Source organism: Elephas maximus, chromosome 7 (assembly GCF_024166365.1).
Source record: "Elephas maximus indicus isolate mEleMax1 chromosome 7, mEleMax1 primary haplotype, whole genome shotgun sequence".
NCBI classification, from domain to species: domain Eukaryota; kingdom Metazoa; phylum Chordata; class Mammalia; order Proboscidea; family Elephantidae; genus Elephas; species Elephas maximus.
In genome coordinates, this window is record NC_064825.1 from 28123021 (window position 1) to 28135312 (window position 12292).

The following is a 12292-nucleotide window of genomic DNA, read 5'->3' on the forward strand; positions in this document are numbered from 1 at the left end:
CTAGTGTCAGGGAGATCTGAGTTCAAATCCCAAAACCCTCACTTACTAACAGGAGACATTAGGGAAATTTTTTAACCTTTCTAAATCTCTGCTTTCTTGTATGGAAAACGTGAAAAATACAAAACAATATCATAGGAACCTGGCATATTCGCCATATTAAATAAATGTTGGTAATTACTATAGTTTCTTGTTTGCATTACTGAGCTAGAATGGACTTGCTTTCCTACCTTGCTCAACAAGTGCCTACTTCTAGAGTGATAAGAGGGAAATACGCCCAAAGACTTACAGGTTTGAGACTCACCTTTCTTATCTGCAAAATGCGAACTACCTTGCCTATTTACAGGAAAATAGGTTAACAAAATGAAATACATGAAAGTGCTTTGAAAAATATTAATATACTTTATAAAAATAAAAGTGTGAGTACGTTTACTCTTCAAGGAATACCCAAACTTGTTTTCTGAATTACCATCTTTACTCAAAGCACCCCTACTTGTTATGGATCCGAAGAGAAAGCCCAAGGGCTGTCTCTTTATTCTCTCAGTTTCTTCCTAAGCACCTTTTCCCTGGGTGATGCACACATTCTCCCAGAGCTGGAAAAAGGCCTGGTGAGAAATGACTAAGACTGGAGGACAGAGTTCACATACAGCACCAGTTCCAACTGATTGATAATCCCACTTGGGGTGCTGGGCTGAGAGGGCCTGCAAATCACCATCCAGATCACTTACCTGTGGCAGGGAACCTGAGAGTGGTAGCCTAAGTGTAGAAGGGACAAAGGAGCCTAATCTCTAGGAAAACTTCCAAATACGTAAATAGATCATCCAAGTAAAAAACATACAAACAAAACACGGAAAAGAGAAAAACAAGTTCTTGTGTATGGTATGCAAATACTACTTCAAGACAAATTCTGTGGCCCCGCCTATGAACCCCATTGCTGCTCCCAAGCCCTCTTATAGAGAAATCCTGCAGCCAACCTGGAGGTCATATATTTGGCAAATAAACACACAGATCCCCCAGCTCTCAGTTGTCACCAAGTTGATTCCTACTCATGGGAACTCCATGTGTGTCAGAGTGGAACTATTCTCCATAGGGTTTTCAGTGGCTGATTTTTTTGGAAGTACATCACCAGGCCTTTCTTTCAATGCACTTCCGGGTGGACTTGAACCTCCAAACTTTTGGTTAGCAGCTGAGCATGTTAACTGTTTGCATCATCTCCACAACTGCACAGCTTGGAGCTTAACATTTAGCAGGGGCATCCTTTTATGTGGAATGGTGGAGGACACACTGGATCTGCATGTAGGCCATGCTAAGAGAAGATTTGCTTCTACTGTGAGGGAAGCAGAAGGAGGAAGAAGAGGCCACTCTGAAGGGCAGTTAGAGCATTAATAGGACATAATGAAGCCCTGAATTCTAAGTAGGTTGCTATTTACTCACCTGTCTTTGGGTTGATTCTAAATTTCCCTTGTTCATTCCCAGACCGGATGAGATATGTAATCTCAGCATTTGTGCCAATATCTTTGCTGGTGGCAAAAACAGTAAGGACTTGAGTGCCAGGGGAGGTGTCCTCAGGCACTGTTACAAGGTAGTCCCTCCTCTCAAACACAGGGGGGTTGTCGTTAATGTCCAGGACGGTGATAGTGACGGTGGTGAAAGAGGACAGGGCCTGCCCAGGGCCCTGGTCAGTGGCCTGCACGCTGATGCTGTAGGAAGATTGCAGCTCCCGGTCCAGTGGCTGCTCCAGGATAATGATGCCAGACAAGCCGTCAATGGAGAAGAATCCATCGGCGGAGTCTGCCAGGGAGTACACCACCTTCCTGTTGATGCCTGGGGAGACGCGAGAATGTGAGCAAAAAGAACGTCGTGGCCCAATGCTCTGCATTAGATTTTATGGCTTTGCCAACTTTTGAAGAGCCATACAAAGATAAACAGAAATTACAGAAATGGAGAGCTCTGGTACTTTGAATGACGAAATTTCAGTTTGTAAGAAATATACCACTCTATTAAAAGGTAAGGAAACTGGGAAACATTTGCAACAAATATAAATAGATACTCTTAACATACCCAACAAAACCCAGTGCCGTTAAAAAAACAAACAAACAGATTTTTAAGAAAAATGCTGAGATGCCAACCGATACATGGGTCACGATATATCACAGAAAAAGAAGTACAAATTAGTTAATCAATTACTTCAACAAATATTTATTTAGGATATACTGGGCACTTTTTCTGGGCGCTAGAGATGAGATTCAGCAATGAACAAAAGATTCGAAAATTTCCTGAGGAGAATTTTACATTCTAGTAGGAGTTTGGTTTGGTTTTTTTTTTTTGGGGGGGGGGGAAGAGGTAAAGGGGAGCGACTGCTAATCGGTCCAAGGTTTCTTTTTGGGGTAACAAAAATGTTCTGGAAATAAATAATGGTGATGGTTGTACAAACCTTGTGACTATACTAAAAACACATGGCATAGTGGTTAAGTGCTACAGCTGCTAACCAAAGGGTGGGCAGTATGAATCTGCCAGGTGCTCCTTGGAAACTCTATGGGGCAGCTCTACTCTGTCCTGTAGGGTCGCTAGGAGTCAAAATCGACTCGACAGCAACTGGTTTGGTTTTTTGGTTTGATACACTTTAAAGGGGTGAATTTTATGGCATGCAAATTCTATCCCCCCCCAAATAAAAATAACTAGCATGTTAGAAGGTAAAAAGTGCTGTGGAGAAAATAAAATCATAAACGGAGACAGGGAGTGCTGGGGCGGCATTGCGGGAGTTATAATTTTAAACAAGGTGGTCAGAGAAGGCCTCCAAGGAGAGTAGACATTTGAGGAAAGACCTGAAGGGGGTGAGGAAGTAAACAGTGCAGATATATAGGGGAAGAACATTCTAGACAGAGGCACCAGCAAAGGTAGAGGTCCTGAGGTGGGAACATATCCGGTAAGTTTGAGAAGCACTGTTGGGGACACCAATGTGAATAGCCTCAAGAGAAGAGAAGTAGGAGATGAGACCAGAGCAACAAGGGGGCAGGGAGCAGATTGTGTGGGGCTATGGTGGCCATTTAATGACTGTGACATTTATTCTAGTTGAGGTGGGAAGACACTAGGGGGCTTTGAGGAGGGGGCTCACATGATCTGACTTAGATTTTAACTGGATCACTCAGGCTGCCAGTTGTGAACAGATTGAAGGACCGCAAGAGGAAACAGGAGGCCAGTCTGTGTCAGTGCAGACTCCTGCAGTAATATAGGCATATGATAATGGCGGCTTGAACAAGGGTGGTCATGGTGGCGGTGGCTAGAAGTGGTCTATTTAGAACATGGAGGTGGTAATAAGTGATGGGCTCCTGGATGTATTCGTTTTGTGTGTGTGTGTGTGTATGCTTTAGATGAAGGTTTACAGAGCAAATTAGTTTCTCATTAAGCAATTAATACACTTACTGTTTTGTGACATTGGTTGCCAACCCCACAATGTGTCAACACTCTCTCCGTCTTGCCTTTGGGTTCCCTATTACCAGCTTTCCTGTCCCCTCCTGACTTCTTGTCCTTGCCCCTGGTCTGGTGTGCCTGTTTAGTCCCATTTTGTTTTATGGGGTTGTCTAATCTTTGGATGAAGGGTGAATCTCAGGAGTGACTTCAGTACTGAGTTAAAAGGGTGTCCAGGGGCCATACTCTTGGGGTTTCTCCAGTCTCTGTCAGACCAGTAAGTCTAGTCTTTATTTGTGAGTTAGAATTTTGTTCTATATTTTCCTCTGGCTCTGCCCAGGACCCTGTATTGTGATCCCTGTCAAAGCAGTTGGTGGTGGTATTCAGAGACTATCTAGTTGTGCTAGACTCAGTCTGGTGGAGGCTGTGGTAGTTGTGGTCCATTAGTCCTTTGGACTAATCTTTCCCTTATGTCTTTGGTTTTCTTCATTCTCCCTTGTTCCAGATGGGGCTGGACCTTTGGAGTATCTTAGATAGCCATCTAAACTTACAGGCTTTCAAGACCCCAGATGCTACTCACCAAAGAAGGATGTAGAACAGTTTTTTTTTTTTTTTTTTTTTAATAAACTGTGTTATGCCATTTGAGCTAGATGTCCTTCGAGACCATGGTTCCCGGCCCTCAGCCCAGTAATTTGGTCCCTCAGGGAGTCTAGATGTGTTATGAAGCTTCTGTGATCTTACCTTGGTGAAGTTGTGCTGACTTCCCCAGTATTGTGTACCGTCTTACCTTTCACTAAAGTTACCACTTACCTATTGTCTATTTAGTGTTTTTTCCTCATTACTTTTTCCCACCCTTATAACTATCAAAGATTGTTTCTGTGTTAGCCTTTTCATGAGTTTTTATAACAGTGGTCTCATTCAATATTTGTCCTTTCATGATCGACTTATTTCAGTCAGCATAATGGCCTCCAGATTCATCTCTGTTGTGAGACATTTCGCAGACTCCTCGTTGTTCTTTATCATTGTGTAGTGTTTCATTGCGTGTATGTACCATAGTTTATTTATCCATTCATCTGTTGATGGGCACTTAGGTTGTTTCCATCTTTTTGCTATTGTGAATAATGCTGCAATGAATATGGGTGTGCATGTATCTATTCATGTGATGGCTCTTATTTCTCTAGGATATATTTGTAGGAGTGGGGGAGCTGGATCATATGGTATTTCTATTTCTAGCTTTTTAAGAAGCGGCCATATCATTTTCTAAAATGGCTGTACAATTTTGCATTCCCACCAGCAGTGCATAAGAGTTCCAAGCTCTCTGTAGCCTTGCCAACATTTGTTATTTTCTATTTTCTTTGGTTCGTGCCAGTAATGTCAGGGTGATATGGTATCTCATTGTGGTTTTGATTTGCATTTCTCTGACAGCTACTGATCACCAGCATTTCCTCATGTGTCTGTTAGTCACCTGAATGTCTTCTTGGTGAAGTGTCTGTTATATCCTTTGCCCATTTTTTTTTTTTTATTGTATTTTAGATGAAGGTTTACAGTACTAGTTTCTCATTAAACAGTTAATACACATATTATTTTATGATATTGGTTAACAACCCCACGACATGTCAACACTCTCCCTTCTCAACCTTGGGTTCCCTATTACCAGCTTTCCTGTTCACCCCCCTCCTTCTGGTCCTTGCCCCTGGGCTGGTGTGCCCCTTTAGTCTCACTTTGTTTTATGTCCTTTGTCCATTTTTTGGTTGCATTATTTATTTTTTTGTCGTAGAGGTGCTGGATTTTCCTATAGATTTTAGAGATTAGACCTTTTTTTCCCCCAGTTTATAGGATCTCTTTTTACTCTTTTGGTGAAATCTTGTGATGAGCATAAGTGTTTAATTTTTAGAAGATCCCAGTTATCTAGCTTATCTTCTGGTGTTTCTGTATTGTTAGTTATGGTATGTATATTGTTAACGCCATGTATTAGGGCCTCTAGCATTGACCCTATTTTTTCTTCTATGATCTTTATAGTTCTTGGTTTTATGTTTAGGTCTTTGATCCATTTCGAATTAGTTTCTGTGTATGGTGTGGGGTATGGGTCATGTTTCATTTTTTTACAGGTGGACAACTCCTGGATGTATTCTGTATGTGGAGGTGGTAAAAAGTGATCAGGTCTGGATGTTCTTTGAATGGGGAGATAGTAAGAAGTGATGGTGTTCCGGATGTATACGGAACACGAATGTGGTGTAAAATGATCAGGTTCTAAATATATTCTGAACTTGGGGGTGGTGAGAAAGAAATGTTTTCCGATCATGAATCATAGTAGGAGGTGGGATGTGAAAGAAAGAGAGGATTCCACGATGACTCCTAGGTTTTGGCCCGAGTAACTAGAAAGAGGGAGTTATCATTAACTGAGAGAGAGAAGACAGCAGGAGGATTAGGCTTCAGACAAAAGATCAGGGAGTCCAGTTTTGGATAGATTAAGTTTAAAACGGGCATTTGATATTCAGATGGAGATGTCAACTGGGAAATGACATACAGGAGGCTGGAGTTCAGAGGAGAAGTCCGAGCTGGAGATATAAATTTGAGAGTCATCATCGTACAGATGGCATGCAAAGCCACAGAAATGAATGAGTCATAAGGGAGTGTAGAGAGAAAAATGAAATCCAGGGTCAGTGAATCTTGGAGCGCTCCATCAAGGAGGTGAGAGGATCCAGACACACAGTAATCTCCAACTCTTTGATTTCAAGAAAAGCACATAGTTACCAAAATACCATTTTATCTTATTGTATATCAAAACTAAAACATATCAAGCAGGAAATAGCCACAAATAACCAACAAATTAATTAGTGATAATTGGATTGACTTCTGCTTCTCAAGCAAAGATGGATTTCACTGTCTTCATTAGGATCTTAGCACTTCAAAATGGTTTATAAACTGCAAGTTAGCTTTTAGAATTAAGACTTATAAAAAGCAAAATGTGGCAACTTTCTAGGCTGAAAAGCACTATTTTGATTCTAAATGCTCTTAATGAAGATAGTCATTAATCAGGGGTCTTTAGCCATGACAACCATTTGAAAATGTCTTCTGTGAATCACAGAACATTAGGTTACAAGCTCTTATAGTGTAAGGTCTAGGCATGTGTTTTTTCTGTTATAACCCCTCGCCATAGGGACAAACATTTGGCAATGAGTTAAACATTTTCCTTCCCTAACGTACAATTTCCCTTAAGCCCAAATTCCCAGCAAACCAATAAAATAATATATCTAGAGGGAATGACAGAAATTGCATTATGTGGCTTTAACCAAAAGGTCAACACTGAGAGTTAGTTCTTGGTTCCATTCCAGAGAGTCCATTTTTTCCGAAGTTTCATCATTTACTTTTATTTCTTTTTGAAAACAACACCCTGTGATATATAAACATCAACCTCTGATTTTATTGGTATTGGGATTAAAAAAAAGCAGGCTTTCCTTTTCTCTTGCTGGCCCTTGAAATAATGCCTGGAGAAGAGGTTTTAGGGATGCTTTCTGGCTATTTCTGGAGTGGCTGCAAAATTAAATTCTTTAACACAAGTTCCTGAGCTAAATACATATAACATAGAGGGTTGCAAAGGCAATCAAATCAAGCATGCTCCTCAAAACAATAGCTCTGCCTGGGTGTCAGAACTGGTTGTGTGCCCCAGATGCTGCCTTGATTGATTTGATGGTCTCAGGATACCTCTCAGAGTCACAAAAATGCATCTATGGAAACACATGAGCAACTGACATAAATACACCGCATAAGTTTTCAAATCACACACATTCCCTGTGGGTTTGAATTCCACTTCTAACATACGGAACTCCATGCTTACCAACAAAAGCATTGGGCAGGAAATTCATGCAGGGTCTTTCATCTGAGCATAACTGCCAACTATGACCCATTTCACTGATGCATAAACCAAGTGCCGATGGGCTTGCCTGGTGCCACTAGCATTTTAAGGTAGAGAAGGAGGGACAACAAGCAAGGACCTGTTTTGCCCAGGCTCCTTGCTTAAACCCCTCAAGGGTTCCAGGAGATGTGTCTGCGGACACCCTTCCTCTTAAGACCAGAAGATCATTTAATGAGGGAGGTAATGACTGACTGACTCACTGTTTTTGGAAGCCCTGGTGCTACAACCAGCTGAGTTAGGAGAGGCAGGGGTTGGATTTGCACTGCTGAGCTCTGTGGCAGCAAGGCCTGAAGGGAAGGCACTTTTAAAGGCTGCCTGCTTTTCCTTCTTTGGGACAGAGAGCTGAAATCTAATTAAAAATATCACCTGTGTGCTCAGTCTGCTGCTTTCTCACCCAGCCCTCTTCAGAGGCACTCCGCTCAGAGCCCCTAAGCAGGAGCTGCCATGTTCTCCAAGCTCTCCACTCCCCAGGCTGGCCCTGTTGTTGGAGTGCTGCATTTACAAGGCTGACATTAATCAGCCACACAAAGACCAGGGCTCCCTTCCAGGCAGATTCTGTTAATTTAAACTTGGTGACAGGATTTCTCTGCTTTACCACAGCAGAAAGCCATCCCCTCCCCCACAAAGTGCTGACCAAACTCCAACCCCACCCTCCATTCATTTTGCCTCTGACAGTATCTTGGGCATTCATACTAAGAGAAACTGGGAGATTTATTCTTTTTTTTACCTATCAGACTGATACGGAAGCAAGACCAGAAGAGAGGGGTGGGGACCACACCAAAAAAACTTGCTAAATGGCATCACCTATGAATCGTTAGCTCTCAAGAAAAGAGCAGTATGTATCTGGAATATATTAAAACCCAAATTTAGACACAATTGCAATGGATTTTAATGATTTTCAGAAATAAAGTCAGACACGTAAATGCAAATTTGGAGGCAGTACTTTTGGTACAACACTTGGGTCTTTGTCGTGTTATCAGACAATGGGGTGCTGTCTAACATAAATGAATGCAGGTTATGTCACTAAAGAGGAAACTTTCTATCTAAGGGTGTTTGACAAATGCCGCCTTTCAAATCACCGTGCCTTTGCTACATGCAGAAATGATGAACTTGAGCCGAAGACTCGCTTGCTAATTGGCCTAACGCTCTTACTGCATGTCACGATGTGTTACATTAAGGTGTAACATTAATCCATCATTTTGCATCTGTGTTTTTAAGTATGTAATTCTCATCTCCAATTTGAGCCTAATTTAATAAGGACGGAGCTACTTAGCTCCTTAAAATGCTGAAATGCCAGGCTACCAAGAGGTATGACTTTCATTGCCAGTGAAGTTTCTGCACGTTAACTGTTGCAAATGGAGCTGGCAGCCCTCAGAGGATTAAAACCAAGTAAACAGAGGATGATTAAAATCCCTTTTTGCTCTAAAGAAGTAATACCCGTTGCATCAATTCCGACTCATAGTGACCCCATAGGACAGAGTAGAACTGTCCCATAGAGTTTCCAAGGAGCACCTGGTAGATTTGAACTGCCAACCTTTTGGTTAGCCGTAGCACTTAACCACTACACCACCAGGGACTCCCATAAGGAAGTAATAACCAACCAACCAACCACCCACCCACGCACCCAGCCACCCAGCCACCAACCAAGCAACCAAGCAACCCATTGCCGTCGAGTCGATTCCGACTCATAGCGACTCTAAAGGACAGAGTAGAACTGCCCCACAGGGTTTCCAAGGAGCATCTGGTGGATTTGAACTGCCGACCTTTTGATTAACAGTCGTAGCTCTTAACACTGCGCCATCAGGGTTTCAGGCCACCAGGTTTCAGATAAGGAAGTAATAGGTAGTAGCATTTTGTGGAGAGTGGTTGGAGGAAATACAAGTATCCCCTGTTTTTTGAAAGTTGGCTTTACCTGGCTTTTAGGAAAGACGCACATTAGTACCTGTTTTCTCTAATGGTGAGAAATCTGAATTTTCCTTTTAAGAAAAAGGTGAAAAGTGGAAAAAGGAAAATGGCTCCAGTGTTTGTTTGTTTTGCAGCAAGTCATTAAAGAGGCAGCCAGCACCCCCTGAGACGTGAGAGTGGCCTCAGAGTCTTCTGCAGCTCCCTGAGGGTGGGAAAAGGGCAGTGCTGAGGGTCTCCAACCAGCTCTTCCTGCCCGGTGACTCCCTCTTTTCCTCCAGCACACCCCTTCTCCACTGCGCTTCTTTTGTCTGCTCCCCTCTGTCCAGGCCCCCAGGGGTGCATGATCCACGTTCTCCCGCCTCCCAGAGAGCCTGGGCAGGAAGGGGAGGAGGGGGGCTGGTCTCATCCCCTCCTCTTAGGAGGGGGAGCCTCCAGTGGGGGCACCCCAGAGCCAAGGCCAATCTCCCCCATCCCCCAACATGTGCCATTTGCTGGGGGCCTCCATCCCACGCACAGGTGCAGGTACCTGGGAGTGGCTAACTTGGCCCTTCTTCCTGGCTTCTTCCCTGGGACCTTGAGGTCTCTACCCTTGCCTGCCCCCCTCTCCTCCTAGCTCCTGCCATACCTGGGGTATGGGGGTGGGGTGGGGCAGCTCCCAGTCCCTCTGAAAGGCTGAGATGCTGGACACTCTAGGAGGCCCAACCTGGGGAGGGTGGTTAGCCGGGCAGCAGGCCTAACCCAGGAAGGGGGCGCCCCTCTGGGCCTGTGTACTTAAGGAATGTCTCCGTCCTCGCCAAGCTCCTTCCTGAGAAGTACACTCAGCATCTCAACATGAAGGCGCCACCGCTTTGAACTGTGCCTGTGAGCGAGCCATCTGTGCTTTATCCGATTTATTGTATCATTCCTTTACTATACGTTAGTGTTATTTTAGGTTTTATGTGTTATTTGGTATGATTTGATGGGTTTTTTTTGGGTCTGGGAACAGTCAAAATTTGTTCCCATATACATTCATGGTAATTACTTCTTCCTTTACGCCATTTAGGCTTACAAAAAGTTTCATAGGAATGCGTTACTTTCGGATAGCAGGGAAAACCTGTAGCCTGTAAAAATTCCCTAATAGGAAAGGCTATGAAACCCCGGGGTGGGTTGACAAGGGCATCTAGATTCTCTCTTGGAAGACTTCTTAATAACGGCTGGGTTCCTCTCAGGAGTCCTGACGGAACAATGGGTAAGTGTTGGCAGTTTAAACCCACCAGCCGCTCTGCAGGAGAAAAGACTTTGGCGATCTGCTCCTGTGAAGACTCCAGCCTAGGCACAATGAGTCAGAACCAACTCCATGGTGCACAATGACAATAACAGTTTCCTCTGTTTGGCCAAATGGAGAAATGAAATTTCTGGACTTAGAACTATACACAAAAAGTAGAAGTTTTAAATGTTTTAAAATGAGGGCAATGTGGTCTGGTCCTGGAATATAGACTTTGTTTTTACCCCTGGTCTTAACTCCATGGTCTCTTTGTTTTTAAGATGATAGGACTCAGATTAGCTGAGGTTGAAGGTTATCTTTCATCACTGTGATTCATTCCCAAGTTAAGCAAATGGAGCTGGTTTCATTCATATTTCCAATGGTCTGTCCCATCGACTGCTCATTATGTTGCTGGACCTGAGCCCAAGTGGGTCAGCATCATCATAGACCCATTAAACCTGATGATGATAAGCTATTGGAACCTTCTAGATGGGAAGAAAATGTAACCAACACAGCCGATTTATACATTTGGTTAACTGTTCAGAGTTCGTCCTTGTAGTTTACAGCAGAACTCTTAAACACTTCAGTGAGAAATGATGCCCACTGCTGGAATCTTCCCTGAAGATCTAACCTGGTGTCAGAATAAAGCAGCTTTATATTTGAGAGTGTTAGAATCAGCACCGAAACCACACAGTAAGTACGTTGAGATTTTTTTAACCTGGTCTTTAAGAATATTTTCTGCCCTCTTCCTAAGACCAGGGTCGCTAAGCCTATGGCACCTTTCTAGAGCTGTGCTATGCTTGCTTTGGTGGCTTATGCTGGTAATTGTTTTGACTGTGTTAGGGCAGGGCCTTGGCTATGGCACTCGCCACTATCTCCTCTGGCACCTACACGGGGTCTGGCCCATAGGTGGCACACAAAAAATGTGCAGTGAACTAAACTGCTCTGAACTGGCTTTCTGCATTTATTTCCATTAGATTTGTGGAGAAGAAATAATTTGAAACTTAAACAATCAAATTCCACTAATACTTTTAATTTTGGTCCTAATCACTTCAAAAAAAAAAATTACCTTTTAATTTTCATTTGGTGAAAGCATACACAGCCAAAGATACACCATTTCAATGACTTCTACATGTAGTGACACTGGTGCCACCATTCTTGCCATCCTTTTCCACATTACTGCACCACCATTATCTGAAACTCACTGCCCCCAAGCTTCTCATCCAAACTTTCGAGTTGCCATTGTCAATTTGATCTCACATAGATAATTCCTTAATAGAGTTTTAAATTTCTTAAATAAACTTTTTTTGTTGTTGTTCAAAGAAGACTTCAGGGGATAGTTTTGGTTTAAGGTTTAAAGTTTAAGATTATCTCAGGGTAATACATTCAGGGGCTCATCCAGCCTTGATGGATTCCATTTTCAATTTGAAATTCTGTTCCCCATTTTACCCCCTTTTTGTACAGGATTCTAAAGATGCTTTGTAATCTCTTATTTTTATATCAACTTATTGAGGCTTAATTTATAACCAATAACACGAACATATTTTAAGAGACAAATTCAGGAATTCTGATGAATGTATTCCCCCATGTAACCATGACCCCCATCCAGATATAGAAAATTGCCATCACACCTTAAGCTCCCTCATGTCTGTTTGCAGTTAGTCGCCACATCCCAGGCAATCTAGCAACTTGTTTTGAACCAACAATTTCTCCTGCCTTCATTAATGCCTATTTATCAGTACTTGAAGCCCCAAAAGTATGTTTAAATTTCACAGGCTTTATGACCCAGGCTTGGTAATTAAGGCATGTTCTTATTTAAGCTA

At 42.7% G+C, this 12292-nt stretch overlaps 1 protein-coding gene across 6 annotated transcripts in view; it reads right to left on the minus strand.

Annotated features, from left to right (window-relative positions):
- Positions 1–12292, minus strand: part of FAT3 (FAT atypical cadherin 3) — a 793468-nt gene that overhangs the window by 69700 nt on the left and 711476 nt on the right. For all 6 annotated transcript variants that reach the window (XM_049889556.1, XM_049889551.1, XM_049889553.1 and 3 more), the window contains exon 14: positions 1432–1821. In XM_049889556.1, the coding sequence (XP_049745513.1) occupies positions 1432–1821 (390 nt within the window). The remainder of the gene's footprint in view (positions 1–1431; positions 1822–12292) is intronic.